This window comes from Oryctolagus cuniculus, chromosome 1 (assembly GCF_051225735.1).
Source record: "Oryctolagus cuniculus isolate XC-2025 breed Fujian yellow rabbit chromosome 1, ASM5122573v1, whole genome shotgun sequence".
Taxonomy (NCBI): Eukaryota; Metazoa; Chordata; class Mammalia; order Lagomorpha; family Leporidae; genus Oryctolagus; species Oryctolagus cuniculus.
Window position 1 is genome coordinate 136,734,624 of NC_142867.1, and position 18,237 is coordinate 136,752,860.

Consider the following 18,237-nt stretch of genomic DNA (forward strand, 5'->3'; position numbering starts at 1 on the left):
TTGCATTAGCAGGAAGTTAGATAAGAGGAGGAAGAGGGGCTGGCACTGTGGCACAGCGGGTTAAAGCCCTGGGCTGGGATGCCAGCATCCCATATGTGCACTGGCTCTTGTCCCTACTGCTCTTCTTCCTATCCAGCTCTCTGCTGTGGTCTGAGAAGGCAGTAGAAGATAGCCCAAGTCCTTGGGCCCCTTGCACCTATGTGGAGACCTGGAAGCCTCCGGGCCCCTGGCTTTGGATCTGTGCAGCTCCAGCCGTTGTGGCCATCTGAGGAGTGAACCAGTAGATGGAGGACCTCTCTCTTGATCTCTGCCTCTCTGTAACTCTTTCAAATAAATAAATCTTGAAAAAGCCACAAGAAATACATATTTGTTTAAAAAAAATAAAGAGGTGGAAGAGCCAGATTCAAGCCAAGCACTTGGATGTGAGATGTTAGCATCCCAAGAAGTGCCTCAACTCATTGTGCCAAAAAGCCTACTCCTGTTATCTGGTTTTTCGATTGTGATCATTCTAGTAGGTGTGAAGTGGCATTTTGTAGTCGTTTTCTACTTACTTTATGAGTAATGAAGTCAAGGAGCTTCTGTTATAATTCTTTACTTTCAGTGGCATTTTAGGGAGGACATCAACTATTAGTATAGTTGATCTACTAAGTATAATGAAGCAAAATAACTTATTTTAAATTTGTAAAAGGAAAACATTTCTTCTAAGTATTTGAAAACATTTGCATAGCAATCTCAGGGTTTTGTCCACCTGTACTGTTTCCTACTTCAGTTCCTTTTATTGTTATGTTGTCTGTGTGGTTAAGGAACTGTAATACTGTGCACTGAATTTGTTCTGTAAGATTACTTTCTGTATGGAGTAGGGGTAGGAATACCTTCTAATGACTTCTCAGGATTAACTAGAAGGCAGAGCAGAACTGATTGCCAAAAGCTACAAAGCTCAATGTGGTTTAATCACCAATGGTGTTTACATTTGTTGTGGTTAAATATGTTCCTCATGTGGTAAATATCAAACAAATTTTGAGAGCATTTACATAAGGCAAATAACATACCTTCTAAGAGATGAATGAACAATGTTTAAATTGACTTTACACTTTAGTCATAGTGTAATGATGGGGTACATCATACCTGCCAAATGGTGACTGAAAGTTGTAGAGTAGGTACATGGAGAATCACATTATTTTATTTGATCCTGTGTATGTTTAAACATCTTTGTGATGAAAAGCTTTAAGAAAAAGATATTGAGTGCCTCATGAAGAGAGGAAGGAGGCAGTAAGGATTTCTGGCATGCATAAGTCAATCCATCAAGACCAGAGTTTAGTTATGTCTCAAAAAAGACAGTTCTAGAAGTCTAATTCCTTTGCAGTTGAGTACTGTGGAAGGAAATTTTTTTCTGTGAGAAGGGAGGGAGGGAGGGAGGGAGGGAGGGAGGGAGGGAGGAAGGAAGGAAGGAAGGAAGGAAGGAAGGAAGGAAGGGTTTCTTGATGAAGACTTCCATGAGTTAGCCTCTAGTTACTCTGTAAATGGTGAGTCCAACACATCTGCTGACCAAGGAGAGATAGCATAAGTTTCAGGAAGGTGTAGGAGATTTCAAATGGTTTTGAGTAGAATGAAAGAGAGCATGAACTAGGGAATTGGTGACTTAAGTTCTGTTTTATTTGCCCACTGTTACATAGGATAATGATTTGTGAAATGAGTGAATAAATTATTTCCAGACAGTGCTAGAGCTACACCTAAAATCAGTACAGTTGATCATAAATTTAATACAATAGTTATTAGTCCCTTATAGGTATGCATTTCTGGAAAAGCCAGAGAAAGGGGATATTGCCAGACAGGAAAGATTAAAGTGGATTAGAATAGAGTCGTTTGGAATGGAGCCTTTTAAATATTATCTTGAAGACAATAAAATCTGCTTAAAGAGGGAGGAAATGCAGACATGAGGCTATTGGGTAGATGAAGAAGTGGAAAAATTATGACCCAGAGTTCAAAAGTTGACAAATATACAGTATATGATGTATATGATGCAAAGTTAGAGGGTTGATGTCAAAGGGTCAGACTATAATACTTCAGATGGCAGACATTCCCAGTGGTAAACTCTGGGGTATGGCAGTATCCTAACTGGAGTAAGACTCTAGATGGGAGAGTAGAGGTCTCCATGTTATTGCTTTGTCAATCCACATGGATATTAGTTCCTCCACTGATCTCCACCACTTCCAGTTCCTTGCCCTGGGCCCCATCCCACATTTTTTACTATCCCAGGACCTCCTCAGAATCTTCATTGATTCTGCAACATTAAGCTTCAGACAATGCAAGTTGAATGGCATAACTCCGGATAAAAAGATAGAAGTATGGTAGAGTGAGGGGGCTGCAATGAACATGTTTTATATTTGCTTTATTTTGACACCCAGAATTTCCAACTTTTTACTGTAAAAACTACCTTAAGTGTCTTCCAGGAAATTGTCCAATGTTTTAACATTTATTTATTTGAAAGGCAGAGTGTAGGGCTGGTGTTGTAGCGTTAGCAGGTAAAGTGCAGGCATCCTATATGGGTGCCAATTCATGTCCTGGCTACTCTACTTCCAATACAACGCCCTGCTAATAGCCTGGAAAAGCATTGGAGGATGGTTTTTGAACCCTGTCATCCATCTGGGAGACATGGATGATGCTGCTGGCTCTTCACTTCAGCCTGGTCTCACACTGGCTGTTGGGGCCATCTGGAGAGTGAACCAACACATGGAAGATTCTCTCCCTCCCTGTAGCTCTGAATTTCAATAAAAAGAACAATCTTTTAAAAATAAAGATAGAGATACAGAATGAAAGAGAGACAGAGAGACATATCATCCATCTTCTGGCTCAAACTCCAAATAGCTGTCATGGCTAGGGTTAGGCAAGACAAAAGGTATGAGCCCAAATCTCCATCTGGGTTTCCCACATGGGTGGCAGGGAGCTACCTTCATAAGCTTATTTTCCAGTAGGAAAACATCAATGCCCCAAAGTATGGTTTTCCAATGTATTACTATGCCTCTCACGAAAGATTCTCAACCAACAATTCTAATGTTTCTAGACCTTAACCCAATCAGTCCCATGTCTACTGTGGCAGTAATCTTCAACCACGCCTGAGGCGAAGTTCACCCACCTGTGTCATGCTTTAGTTATTGACAATATTTTCTTTAAAAACATAAGATTAAGCACAATTTTCTGAAAAAGATATGTGACTTTGACCCTCTTCAGATATGATGACTTACATCCCTTATTCCTCCAGAAGCCAAGAAATAGTGAGGGGGAGGGTATATGGGTTGCCACACAATAGAAACACAGCACATGTCCTTAGACTTCTCCAGGGATGGAAGGGCCTTAAGGGGCAGTTGATAGCCATCCCCCTAGAGCTCAGTGGACTGTAATCATTTAAATACAAAAGAGATGATGAGTATGTGCTCAACTAATTCTTTTCCCTAAGTATAAACCCGATGTTACTCAAATCTCATGTCTCCAAAACAGTACACATAAAAGACAGCAATCATTAGAATATTTATTGCGAAAAATCAGTAATTTCAAAAAGGGATAAATTATTTGGTAGAAGGAAATCTTCCTCCCTGGAAATGCTGAAGGAGCATTTTATGTTTGAAGAGTAGACGCAGATCTCCCAATACAGTGCCTTCAGAAAATGTAGGTGTGGTTGCAGATACCTGGCTAGCTTGACGCCTGCAGGTATGGTTTGGATGGGGCAGGAACTCTTTATTGGGCATGGATGCCAGATGCCTCTGTGATAGTGGCAGATCCTTGAATGCCACAACTTTCTGGGGATGTCTCACCCTGTCTTTGGTCAGTGGATTCTTCAAGGAGTAATTTTGGTCAGCCAAGGATGCTTCTTGGCTACAGGACTTGGTAGTTTTTGTTTTACAGGAGGAAGCCGTGTAGTTAAAAGGATGTCCCTGGACAGTATCTGCCTGGGCCTGCAATTGTGCCTTAAGTGTTTTCACAGGCTTTGTTGGAGAGGAACGTGACTCTTGGGGGCAGGTGATTCTGACACCATGGCTACTCCCTGGTTTCACATCTAACACCTTGCCAACGTCTGTCTTCACTTGCAGAGTTTTGGTGTTGCCAGTAGAGGCAGTTCTACTATTAACTTTGCTGTGGCTCTGCAGAGTTGATGGTGAGGAGGTCCCCTTTCCAAGGAACCTTTCTTGCCTTTTGTTTGTGCTGTTAGGACAAATCCATTGCAAAAATTTCTTTATCTGTTTTTGGAACAGATTTTCAGGAGGAGGCTGATCCTTCACTGACGAGGCTGGGGAAGATCTGCTTCCAAGCATCTTCTTTAATGCCCTGTCTTGACCAGGGCAGCTCTTCCTACTGGGTTGTGGTGTCTCCAACCCTGCATCCCCTTCACCAAGCTCTCCTGTTTTTGGTCGCAAATGACTCAGTCTCTTGGAATCTGGTGGGACATGCTGATCCCAGCAGTTCTGGAAGATATGCTTAGGGACCCAGGGCTCCTGATGCTGTTCCATACTGACTGGTGTGTTGTCCATATGTACATGCATAACCTGAGAAGCTGCCATCTTCCCATTGGAGACACCCTGGGCATGAGTCTTCAAGGTTTTGGAGATCAAGTTATCTGAGGCAACAGCCATATCAATAGACTGCTTTTGAACAGAGCTATGATCCCTATTCTCCAATTTCAACTTTAATTCTTTAATCAAGTTGTTTTTAAATTCTGATAGTTTAGGATCCTGAGAAACTGATGTTGGTGAGGGAATTTCAGTAGCCAGGGTAGTTTCTTCTCTCTTTGTTTTCCCATCTACTGCTACAGAGTCCCCTGACTTGTTGGTTGTCAAGGCATTGGCAGATTTTGATTGAAGAGCAAGGAGCTCCTTTGCCTTAAATATCTCTCTAGACTTGTTAAACCTTGGGAAGCATTCTGAAGTCGTTACTTTGGGAGCCTGAAGCCTTTCTTCTTTGTTGCTGGAACTCACTGTCTTATCCTTTGGCTCAGGTCCAATCCCATCATGACTTGCGGACACCAGCACTACGCTGTGTCCACTGTCTGGTCCAGTTTTCTTAATTTCTTTGTCTGTGATGCACAGACAACTCTTTCTGCCATCTTTAATCTGAACACCTGCAGCAGAAAGATGATCCAAATTGGGTGCTGACTTTCTCATCTTCAATTTGTCTCTACACAAAGGTGTAGAGCTCCTACCAAGTGACTTGGATAACATAACTTTGGAATGCGTCCCAGAACTAAGGCTACCTTGGGAGGAACCATAGGAATGGCCTAAGGAAGAAGATGAATCCTCTCTCTTGCTGAAGATCTGTATGGATTCAAGGACCCTGGTGGGAAGGCCACATTTCATCCTCATGAAAAAACTGCTTATATGTTCTTCCAGCATCTTTTGTTTGCCAGAACCCAAGAAATAAACCTCCTGGGACGTGTTCAAGATAATGTTTCTCACAGATGATGCCCCATTTATCTGTTTTTGACTTCCTTGATCTTTCTCAGAGTCAGACTCTAAACTGTTTTCTGAGTATCCTTCTGGGTCACTCAATAGATGATCACTTGGGCCATTCTTTGGGCTGTGTCTCTGATGGTCCTTCTCATCATTATCTGACTGAAACTCTTCTGAGCTTGTCTCACAGGAGATTGGAAGTTGGCTCGATTCAGAATTCCTTAAATTGTTGCTACTCTGTTCCTTCAACAAAGATATCCATTTGAGTCTGTTAAAACTCTTTGATGCATATATTTCAGGAACATCTCTCTCAGGATTAATCAGTGTCAGAGACTCATAGACCCTGCGGGGTAGGCCCCATTGGTGTTGGATGAGTCTCTTTCTAAGGTGGTATTCAAATTTCTTACGAAGCTCACTGCTCAGAGGGTAATCTCCAGGAATGACTGAGATTGGAACATGTATTTTGGAGGACTGGCTCCCCAATGAAAAGTTGGGAGGTGGAGGACAAAGGTATTCCTGAGACGTTTGGACCATAGAAGGTAAACCCCACAAATGTTCCTGTTCTTTCTGTAGCACTTTGTATTCTAGCTGATGAAGTTCAGATTGCATGAGACACTGTGCCTCATTAGGGGGTCTATGGAAGCACACTCCACAGATCCTAAGCTGGAAATCGGGAGATGTTGGTAGCATTGGGATTGGAGATTGAAGGTTGGACTGAGACTGGGCCTGAGTAGCATGTTGTGACTGCGACTGGGGGACAGTTTTAGTTGAGGATTGAGATTGCATCTCAGGCAAGATCAGAGGCTGGAAATTGGAAAGTCCTAAAGATCCTTGAGATGTAGAAGCTTTGGAGATGCCATTAAAGATGACCAAAGTTGAGGGACAGTCATCTGAATGATGGATAATTGAGCACAAGGACTCACTGTGCAAAGATGGAAGACCCCAAAATTCTTGTAACTGATTGTCAGAGGTCCTAGGAGATGGAGGCTGCTGGTTCATTTGCAGCTCCTTTGGTTTGCCTTTGCTGTTTCCAAAATAAAGGGAGACTGCTGAGTCATGCTTATCAGCATCTGACTCTAACTTTGGCTCTGCTATATACAGTTGGTGGTCTGCACTGACTGCTGAGTCATGTCTATCAGCACTTGACTCTATCATTTTCTCTGAAGTGCTCAGTTGGTGGTCTGAACTAAGTTGTTTTATAAATGGTTCCATTTTATTTTCCCTTTCCTTCTGGATCAGGAAATCACCCCTCTTTCTTACTTGTTTCTCCAAGAGTGCCAGATCATCATGGCTGAGTAACGAGAAGTTAGTGGGTTCTACAAGGTTGGATGCATGTTCTGTACAAGAGGTATCAGAAGATTGGCCATCAAGAAGCTCATGCTTGATACTATCTTGTTCTAAGTTGGAAGAGGACAAGTCTTTGGCATCCTTGACCTGGGCCTGCTGCCAGGATGATTCTGGCATTGAATGGTCAGTTTCACTGACTGTTGGAATATCAGTTGACAACCCATCAGGGCTATTCATTACAGACAGAGGAAACTCTGGATGGAGATCATGATCTGATCTCTGAGATTGATGTGGTGTGGGAGGGCAAATAGAAACAGGTTGGGGTGGGAAAGGGTCCACTGGGAGTTTTGAAGCCAAGGGAGGAATAGGCTCTGGTGGTACTGAGTCAGCTGGTGGTTCGGGGGACAGCAAACCAGGTAAAGAAGCACCATGGTTAAGTGAGACAGTAGAAGGGGGAGGTGGAGATGGCACACGCAAAGAGGCTGATTTTTGGCCTCTTGGACGAGTTTTTGAGTGGCCAGATGTCACAGTCAATGAGGTCTTAATCACAGAAGCTGAGGAAGCCATATAATGCACAGAGGAAGTATCATCTATCAGTTTCCCCAGCGACAGCAGTCGACTGACTTTGGCAGCCACTCTGTTACACACCGTACAGTGAGGGTCTGGACACAGCAGGTGACGGAAACTGGGGATATCTTGATGTTGGCTCTGGGGTCTACAGGAAACAGAAGAAAAAGCTACGGTCAAGACCAGAACATGGAGAGGAGGGTCTGCTGGCCTAGTGGGGGTAGGGATAGCCCAATCCCACTGTTCCCATCACCTCACATTTGTGATGTCACACTAACTCTGTGGCCCCTCCCTGAGGCTTTTATCACATTCCGTTCCTATGGCTACCTGCCTCACATCATAATGGCAGGCTTCACTGATTCCCTGGAATATATGGAACATGTTAAAAAAAAAGGTGGGGGGGACCAGGAAAAAGAGGAAAGATTAATCACCTTTTCAAAACAGAAAGAAGCTTCCATCCCTCCTCTGCTTCTTTCTGGTTAATCCTTGAACCTGGGAAATCAGGAGAGTAGAACATATGTAATGAAAGTAGAAGTATAAGAATCATAGAGGAGTCCCCCTCTGGGAGCATCTGGGGATACTAAATTCTGAATGCTCCAAGAATCAGTAATTATGGAAAGATTGTCAATAATATTAGTAAGATTCACATGTGTATGTGTCAATATTTATGAAGTACTTTACATATGTTGTACAGTGTGATGCTAAAACTCACCACATGAAGCAGAGATATCAGCGGAGTGCTCAGTGAAGAATGAGAGTACCCGAGAAGTCGAAGGACATCTATAAAGGCGGGAGACTGGAGTTCTGACTACGAGACAACTAGTAGTCCATACTTATTTCTCACATCATCACCTTTTGGGCAGTACCCGTTGTCCATGCATCTCAGGTTCCTGCCCACAGATGGGCTAAGGAAGAACTCTGAGAAATGTCTCAGGTATGACTGTCTTTCCCATGTTTCTCCTCTGAGTATTCTGTTTTCACAGAGAGACTGTATATAGCAACTGACATTTTCAGAGGCTCTGGATCTGAGACAGGAAGGATCACCCTTGCAAAGTTCAGTGTGAACACAGAGAACCTTACCTCTAAATGTTCCACCTTTCCACCGCCTCTTGGCTCTACCCCAACACTGAGAACAAAAAGTAAAGAATGAGGGACTGAGTTTCATTTCTCTTCCTCCTTTTACCACCCTGAATATCTCTTCATTTTAAACTATAGACATGTATTCCTTACATTGCTAATATTTACAGGTGGGATTTTATCCTGGAAACCTCCACCATACCAGATAGGTGGTCTGTGAGCTTCACTTGTAAGCCTTTGTTCGCCCGAACCCATCCCTGCCTAGCCTCTGCCCCTAGGAAGGTGGTGCTCTGTCCTTCCTCAGACTTCCCATCTCTGGCTTCTCTCCGAGGAAACCAAACTCGTTTAGAAATGTGAGAACATCGTTTCCAGGCCTTTTGGCTAAGATCAAGTGTAGAAATGTGAGAACAGAAATGGGAAACAACAGCAACATCAATATCTCTCTTGGAGTCCACCCATAGTCCCTTACCTTTTCGATGGTCTTAGTTTTCCAGATGGTTGTGAAAAATAGCTTTAATACCAGGTAGCTCAGGTACAAAAAGATCAACCCCAACCCACTAATAAGAGTGTAGTTGAGGTTGCTATCAATAAAGATTGAGCTGCAGCTCTGCCACAGCTCAAAATGGCTCTTCAGAAATGAGAGGACGTACTCCATTATCTGAATCGCAATGCTGCTGAGAGGCAACTGAGGGTTGAGGGGTCAAGCCCTTGACTAGATAGTTCCAGCTCTGCATCACAGATCATGAGTCACAAAGGGAGTCTGAGGGTAGAGAGGATGACATCATGATGTGCCCACAGCCCCGCCCCTACCTAGAGCCCTTTCACTCTATCTTCAAACTCCATGCTTTCTCCTATTCTATGTCAAACTTCTATCTATAATTCAGATGTTACCTGAGTCCACTTTACTATTAGGTGCCCTTGACTTAAAGCTGACCAATTCCACAGCCTTGAAAGACTGAATTTTTGCTTGTATCCAGACATTTATACTCTTCAAATCACATATATCACCGAATCCACCTGCTATACTGTTTTTGCCTTACACCAACCCAGATTCAAAATTTAGGTTTGTTATACTTGTTTAGTTTTATGAATGCTATGTATTATTTTGTTTGTTTGTTTCATCCTTTATTGTCTTCAGAGGAGCTCATAATTCAAAAGGCACAAAACACATAAGTGTAAAATAAATATGTATTATGACTTCAAGCAATGTTGGACTATATTTAGCACTTATTTTCTGGTTAGTATAGCTTCAACTGTATGAAGACATTTAGTTACATATTTACTTGAGAGGCAGAGTTACAGAGAGAAAGGAAGAGAAAGAGAGGGGTCTTGTATCCACTAGTTCACTCACCACATGGACACAACAGCCAGAGCTGGGCCAATTGAAATTCAGGGGCATGGGGCTTCTTCCAGGACTCCTATGTGGGTGCAGGGGCCCAAGCACTTGGGCCATCTTCCACTGATTTCCCAGGCCATTAGCAGAGAGCTGGATGGGAGGAGGAGCAGCTCAGACACAAACCAGCACCCATATGGGATGCTGGCGCCACAGGTGAAGGCTTAACCTACTACACCACAGCACAAGCCCTGAATGAAGACTTTGAGACATGCTCTATATAAAAATAATCCTTTGACTAATCAACCTAGTATTTTTAAAACTAAAATGTTTTTAAACTTTATTTCAAGTTTCAATTTGTTGTTTTAAGGGCATTTCTAACTCTATCTAAAGTACAGATAGGCTGGGCCTCTAGATCAATCGATGTGTGACTCCTTCAAACCAAGGAAGTGTGACAGTATGCTAAACAATTGATCCCCTCAGTCTTTGGTGGCAGACTGGGACTTAGGAGAGTCAGGTTCTTGGAACAGAATCTAATCTTATGCAGACTGTCCTGATTACTTTTTTTCCCTTTTAAAAAAGATTTATTTATTTATTTGAAAGGCAAAGTTACAGAGAGGCAGAGGCCCCAAATGGCTGCCACAGCTGGAGCTGGGGCAATCCAGAGCCAGGAGCCAGGAGGCCCCTCAAGGTCTCCCATGCAGGTGCAGGTGCAGGTGCAGGGGCAGAAGGACTTGGGCCATCCTCCACTCCTTTCTCAGGCCATAGCAGAGAGCTAGATCAGAAGAAAGAGCAGCTGGGACTCGAACCAATGCCCATATGGGATGCTGGCACCGCAGGCTTTACCTGCTATGCCACAGCACTGGTCCCCATCCTGATTACTTTTGTGGACCAAGTAAAAGTGATCTTAGAGTGCCTTGCCAATGTGGGAGAGGGCAGGGGATGGTTGAGAAAGTGTGCTCTATAGAAGCACCCTACAAATGTCTAAAATACACTTCCAGTAGCAATTTATTCAGGCTTCTGTTGTCAGATTTAAATCACTCCAAATCCACCCACCAACACTCAACCATTTTCCTATGAATTTACTCAAATCTTGTCATGAAAGCTGTGCTCTGAAGTGCCTCCTAATTACTCATGTCTTTCTTAAACTGTGAAGCCTTTGAATGCATGCCTATGGCCCAACTCTGTTACCTGATGTCGTTGGAAGGGGGAAGGATGAACAGCCATTTCTATTTATCTAGTTGATATATCTGGACACCAAATGGCCAAGACTTCCTTCCCTATTAGAAGTAAGGCCCTCCCTTGCATCCCTACATTTCCAGGGAGAGTGGGCCAATGTTAGCCATGTTTAGGGGGCAGCCAACCCACTCACTGTGTATTTAGGACTTGAGAGACATTGCAAGCTCTCTATTCCGGGACAACTAGAAGCCATGAGGAAGGTAAGGTTAAAATGCAACTGGTTTTGGTTCCTGGTAAATGAACATGGCTTCTGTTAGCCAGATGGGACCTATTCTTAGATACATTGTGAAGTCCACCCTCACAGCAGGGGTCAGCTTTGAGAAATACAAATGCTGAGATTTCTCAGCACTAGCATCTGCAGATACTTGGATGCTAACACTGTCCTGGGGCATAGACTCCAGGCATGGGGTTAAAGTCTCCCTGTGGTTTTGCATACCCTTGGTGTGGCAGTGTAAGCCCCTGAAGATGTTTAGGGCACTGGAGCTTCAGGAAGGTTTAAGCAAAACCCTGATGGCTGGTGTTAGCTTTCTACTAGTTTCTATCACCCTGGAACTCAGCCTCCAGGCATGAGGTACAATGCCCCAGAGGTTGAAATCTCTGTGGTTGTGGTGATTGCTGGGAAAATGTCCCAAACATATACATGATTGCCACTAGGTGGACTAGCACCTTAGTGTTGTTAGTGCCCTCTAGTTTGCCAGTTATACTAAATATTGTGGTTAGAAAAATTTAAGGAGCATTGGGTGATGATAAAATACTCAAGATCTAAATCTACCTGCAGGAGAGCCACCAAATGGCCTGGAACAGAGAAAGCCATCTTGAAGTATAAAAAGGAGACTCAGGGATGCCAGTTCTCTAACACAAGGGATTTAAGTTGGATGCTTAAGCATAACTGGGCTCACAGAGAGCCATGTCTACTTTTGTCTTTTCAGGTTCTACAGAGACTTTTGAGCTGTGTATAGTACAGTGCCCATTCCTATGGACTTATTCCTTAAGGCACATTTTCAAAAACTGGCTATGGGAGCTCAAACCCCATGAGGAAATTGGTAAAAATAGCATTTTGAGTGTTTGACAACAGAGATAGGATTGAAGCAAAAAGGATACTACAACACGCAAAACAGTGCAAATAGCACATTCATAGGACGGCAATAGCTACAACTAACATGTAGCAAGCTCAGAGTCAGCCCAGGGGACATCCTGCCAGGGCAGAAGAGTGATTCAGATGTGGGAAGCCAGGAATGCTCCCAAGGGCTTCCCAGTGGGAAATAATTAAGGAAATGTATGACTTTGCCCATTTGGAGAGAGGAGACCTGATGTAAATAGTTTCTTGGATATCTGGAGGGAAAGGACTGCATGCTGTTAGAATGAAGTAATGTGTCCCTATACCATCTGTTTCCCAAGGAACTCTGGTGGTCATATCAAACCCCCCTCCTTACTAACCCCTATACCAAGGAGAGAAAGTACCCAGGTGAAGACTGGCAGATAGACTCCACTAACATGCCTTCAGCAAATAATTACAAATATCTACTGATCTTTATAGATACGTCCACAAGATGGATAGAAGTTTTTCCCATTCCTATAGAATAGGTACAAGAAGTGTCCAAAGCCATGTTAAAGAAATAGTTACTTGCTTTGGGCTTCCAGGGCCACTCCAGTATGACAGTCGCCCCTTATTTGTGGCTAAAATTATTCAGCAGGTAGCTACAGATTTAGGGGTCTCATTATCTCCATGCCTCTTGGATACCTCAGGTATCAGGTAAAATTGAAAAGGACCATCATAATCTTCAGAATATTCTGGCTAAGTTTTGCCAAGAAACCTTAGGAACATGGCTTCAATGATTGCCTATTGCCCTCCTCAGGATGAGAATGCCCCCTAGGGCTGTTTTAAAGCTTAACCATTTGAAATGCTATAGGGAAGACACTTCCTCACTGCTGAGATCCTCTTTGATTCAGAAACTCAAGATAAGATATATTCTTAATCTAGCTAAGTTACAAAAGGCTCTTATGGGGTATGATAACAAAAATTTTTCCGTGCCAAATCCCAAAATTATCCACAGCCTGTTTCCCCAGGAGACTTAGTCTTATTAAAAACTTGGAGAGAAGGCTCTTCCTCTGACCCATTATAGCATAAATAGGAGGGACGTACTAGGTGCTACTGAGCCCTCCTACTACCGTTAAGTGTCAGGGAGTTCTAAGCTGGGTACATTTATCAAGAATTACTAAATCTGTACCTCTTGAATCTACCCAGATATACAGAAGAAGTCTGCCTACTCTTGGAAACTAATTGAATCTTTTCAAAAAGCAAAAAGGCAAGTGAAGTCTTTGCTTTTGTCATGGCAAGACTGTTGTTCTTTATGGCAGACATACTTACCCTACCTCTTTTTCTGATACTCTCGGGAAACTGCTACTGGCAGAAAAATTCCTCAATGAGTTTTTCTATCATCATAGTAGACAATCCTGTTTTACACCTCATGAAGCCATTTTTAAAAATCTGTCTATTGCTTGGAGCAACCTAGCCTTTATTTCAGACCTACTTTCACTCAAGTACTCAACTGCAGCATGTACCAAGTCTGGATGCTCTAAGGTAGTTATGGACAACCTGCTAGCCTTAGAATATATACAGATGGGGCAATGAGGAGCATGTGTAGGGATCAATAGACTCTGTCACATCTACTCTAACAGCACTACCATGTTCACTATAAAAAATTACAAATCTTTATGCCCAGGCTTCATGAGATAATCTGTCAGCACCATCTATTTGGAAAACAATAGAATATACTTTTCCCTTATTAAATGGGATTCCACCTTCAATTTATCTTTTCAATGATGCTCATCCTGATTGAAAAACTTGTCTGTTTCATAATTCAACAGCTTCTCAGGGTAATGATGACCATGCAGAGGCCATAGCCATTGGTACTGAATAATGAAAACCCTCTGGCTTGTGAACCAGATGTGTTAGAGGTTTCTGAAGCCACGGTAGGCAAGGACAACAACTCTGATCAGCAGGAAGTATATACAGAAGACTGAATTTCATCCTTCAGTATATGCTTAAGATTAAGGGTCAAAAATCTCTGTGAGGCAAATGATATGGGACAGGCATGCAGCTAGTTAGGTCTGCAGAGTAGAAGTCAGAAGTCATGGTCTATTGCACCATGTACCCTCCTACTCGTCAGTCAAAATGCCCACCTTCCCATGTTGCATCTGCTGCCTCTGGGACCAGAGTTCTTACAACATAAAAAGTGGTAGGAAGCAGGAGAGACCTCTTTTTCCACCTGTACCTCACCTAGAGGTACTGCTCCCATATTTTTGGATTTCAGATGGAGATTTTCCACTCTCCTGACCTCCTATTCTCAGACAGATATTCCCAATTACAGATACTGCTTTCAGTTTTTCATTTCTCCCTACTTTATAGGAAACTTTTTAGGCCACTCAAGTTGTGTGTTTTTCTCTGCAGGGCAGTCCACACTCAAGCATGAATGTATGTTTATTCCCTCACTGACAAAAAAATCTTCCTTGTGGCATACAATACCAAACAGACTGGGCTTAGTATTTCTATCTCTGCAGGAAGCAAGAACAAGGATTAAAAATTAGTAAATTCATTGCCACATCAGAATCAAAGTATTCAAGTGACTCTTCTAAGCCATTAAGAGCACAACAACTTTGAGCTGGACTAACCAGAGGCAGCTATTAAGCTGAGCCTAATTCCTTAGCTCTGCTCTTGGCACTGAGCTATGGAAACTCCAGAGTCCAGTAAGAGGTCTGAACAAAAAACATGTTCAAGTCAAATATCAGGGACTACAGTTTCTCATAAAAAGTACACTTTAGGAAGTTGTTTGTGGTTAACTTGCTAGGGTAGTTTTATGTAAAGGAAACCTGAGCAGTTAAGCAAATTGAGGCTTTCATTTCTCTTTGAAAACAAAAACACAATTAAAAATAAAATCTAGAAACATAATCTGGGGGACTGGTTCTGTGGTATAGTAGGTTAATCCACCACCTGTGATGGTGGCATCACTATGGGTGCCGGTTCGAGTCCCAGCTGCACCACTTCTGATCCAGCTCCCTGATAATGCACCTGGGAAAGCAGTGGAAGATGTCCCACATGCTTGGTCTACTGCACCCATGTGAGAGATCCTCAAGAAGCTCCTGGCTCCTGGATTTGGATCAGGACAGCTCCAGCTGTTGCAGCCATTTGGGGAGTTAACTAGCAGGTGGAAGACCTCTTTCTGTGTCTCTCCCTCTCTAACTCTGCCTCTCAAATAAATAAATAAATCTTTAAAAATCTGGAAAATTACTTTGATTGTCTTCTACATTATTTTCTGCAATTAAAGTTTTGCTGGAAAGCAGCCAAAATTTTTGTTCTCGCTATCCACAAAGGACTAATATAAGCATGATGAGGTGAGAGGTCTGACACACTCAGGACCGGAAGTGACTGGACAATCTTCTAATGTGACTGAGAAATCTAGTCTTGCTTTCTCATTTTCACAAATTTAAAACTGAAACCATTTCACATTTATTTCCTTCCTTAATAGGCATGTGTATGTGTGTTTTCTCTCAGGGAGCTTGCAAACTCATTGTCAGCAGTTTTAGCATAATTTAGACATAATATAGCATTCTTCCCTTCAGGGCCATAAATCACTTTGTACCAAGGCAAGGTTACTCAACATGTCCCAAATTTTATCTAATGCAATTTTGCAACATGCAGTTTTTGCCTGAATAAACTTCACAATGAAATAGTGAAAATTTTATGTAAGCTTTGGAGAATCTAATAATATTTTGCAGTTTTAAGGAAGAAAAAATAGAGGAATTTATGAAAAAATTCTAAATGGAAAATACAAGTAATAAGCTTAGACCAAAGAATATATTTAAGTATATTATTATAAAGGTTTGGCAATTAAAATAAGGAACCACTAGGGAAAAATGCAGATATAGAACATAGAATAGGCAGCCTAGAAACTGATTTTGGTTCACATAAGAGTTTCTGGAAAATGAAAGTTATAGCACTAGAAGTCAAGAATTACTTAATAAATTATATAGGAGTGACTGGGTAGGAATTTAAGGGAAATAAAAATAATTAGCCCCATCCATAATGAATAACAAAATAAATCCAAAATCCATAAAAATGTAAATATTTTAAAACCATCCTTTCCAGGGTAGGCATTTGGTGCAGGAGTTCAGACACTGCTTGAGAAAGCTGCATCTCATACAAGAGTTTTGGATTTGGGAGACTTGGATTGAATTCTCAGCTGCTATCTATAGCTTGGCCCAGCACTGTCTATTGCAGGCATCTAAAGGTGAACCAACAACGGAAATTTTCTCTCTCTCTCTCTCCCTCTCTCTCTCTCTCTCTGTCTCTCTCTCTCTGTCTCTCTCTCATCTCTGCCTTTCAAATACAAATATTTGAAATTTCAAGTGTAAAATTATTTGAAATAAATAAAACCATCCTTTCAAATGCCCATCCAAACACAAGATTTGATCTGTGACTTAAAAACCAAGAAAGGGTGTATGGCACTTGAGAAGTCTTCATCTCATATCAGAGTACTGGTTCACATCCTGACTATTCTGCTTCTGATGTAACTTCCTACTAATGCATCCTGGGAGGCAACAGATTATGGCTCAAGTACTGGGGTCCCTGCCACACATTTGGAAGGCCTGTATTGAGTTCCAGTCTCCCAGGTTCATCCTGGCCTGGCCCTGGCTGTTTGAAGAGTGAAATAGCAGATGAAGGATATCCATCTCTCTGTGTCATTCTGCATTTCAAGTAGATGAAAATAAATATTTTTAAAATCATAATGACTTCCCAAACATAAAATTCTTTAAAGGAATTATATAGCTAAAGGCTCACTGATTCAATTATATAAAATTTAAAACTTGTATTTGAAAAAATGCCATAAGCAATTAAAGATAAAAAAGGAATGACAGCTTGGACAAATTGCATTCAGAAATTATATTTAAAAGTGTGTATGAATGGGGTTATTTTATTAGCATAGCAAGCAGAATATTTTCACATTTATTATTAGTTGGTGAATTGTTTTCTACTCATGACTTAAGTTCAGGTCATCACAAATAATCTTCCTAAACCACTTTGTAACATGAAATTTCAGGATTGTTGCAGGAGTCAACTATGTCACTTACCATTCTGCTTCTCTACTCTCAATCATTTCAGTTCTTTTCAAAACCATATCCACATGCCATTTATATCCAATATTAATAATTTTATTTAAATCAACTCAGCTTTACTAAAAAATTACACTTCTTCTAATTAACAATTCCTATAAAATCATAGCTTTAAGTGAAAATTTAAATATATAATATTTAAAAACACTAACCTGTCTGCCATTGTAAAATCACCTACACTGTCATGATCAATTTTATGCTGTGGAATAATAGGCTAAACCTCCACCTGTGGTGCCAGCATCCCATATGAGCATCACTTCAAGTCCTACCTGCTCTTCTTCCAATCCAGATTCCTGCTAATGGCCTGGAAAAGCAGTGGAGGGTGGCCCAAGTACTCAGGTGGGAGGCCTGGAAGAAGCTCCTTGCTCCTGGCTTTGGGTTGGCTCAGCTCTTGCCATTGAGGCCATCTGGAGAGTGAATCAGAGGATGAAAGACATTTCTCTCTGTTCTCTTCTCTGTCTATGACTCTACCACTCAAATTTTATGCTGTCAATTTAGCTAGGCTGTGGTTTGGTTGGCCATCAACCAGTCTAGATGTTGCTGTGAAGGTACTTTTTAACTGTGTTTACAGTGTAAGTCAATAATGTTTTTATAAAGCAAATTATCAATACTCCATAATGTGGTAGACCACATCCAAACAGTAGGAGATTTAAAAGAAAAGACTGAGCTCCCTTGAAGAGGAAGGACTTTTACCTTCAGATTCCAAACTGCATCATCAAAGCCTGTTGGGATTGCCAGCCTGCACTGCAGATGTTGGACCTGCCGGTGCCTTCCATAATTACTTGAGCCAGTTCCTCCAGTGTCATCTTGACCTGGGTGCTGATGCTGGGCTTTACCTGGCTCCCCGCTCCTTTTTCAGGTTTCTTCCCTGTGACTTTCCAGTGCGCACCCTGCTGTACTCAATCTGGTCTCCTTACACTTGTATCTGTGCTCTAGATTGTGCTGAGAATGCTTTGGCCTTCCAGGTATCCCAGTTCTGCCTTCACTACCTGGGTCTTATCAATGGAGAAGAGGAAGAAATTAAAGTGTGTTGGGGTGGGGGGAGACTGTCCCATTTAGAAATATGTAAAGCCAGATTTGGAAGGCAGGATTCCATCTCATGTGCCAATTCTTACTTATTGGTGG

The 18,237-nt window shown here is 42.0% G+C and overlaps 1 protein-coding gene across 1 annotated transcript; it reads right to left on the reverse strand.

Annotated features, from left to right (window-relative positions):
• Window positions 1–1,458: 1,458 nt before the first annotated feature.
• LOC127487610 (spermatogenesis-associated protein 31D1) lies at window positions 1,459–17,357 on the reverse strand. Its single transcript, XM_051833727.3, has 4 exons — window positions 8,839–17,357; window positions 8,373–8,418; window positions 7,724–7,784; window positions 1,459–7,440 (listed from the first exon to the last, which is right to left on the reverse strand). Exons 1-4 carry the CDS (start codon window positions 9,022–9,024, stop codon window positions 3,564–3,566), a joined length of 4,170 nt encoding a protein of 1,389 aa, XP_051689687.3. The 5' UTR covers window positions 9,025–17,357; the 3' UTR covers window positions 1,459–3,563.
• Between the last annotated feature and the right edge of the window lie 880 nt (window positions 17,358–18,237).

What these genes read in the sequence shown, in the direction of transcription:
- LOC127487610 (XM_051833727.3), bottom strand. Translation starts at nt 9,024, where the DNA reads ATGGAGTACGTCCTCTCATTTCTGAAGAGCCATTTTGAGCTGTGGCAG. An exon ending in AAACTAAGACCATCGAAAAG is followed by an intron (nt 8,419 to 8,838) that starts GTAAGGGACTAT and finishes TTTTGTTCTCAG; the next exon opens with TGTTGGGGTAGAGCCAAGAG. An exon ending in CTTCTTTCTGTTTTGAAAAG is followed by an intron (nt 7,441 to 7,723) that starts GTGATTAATCTT and finishes TGTTTCCTGTAG; the next exon opens with ACCCCAGAGCCAACATCAAG.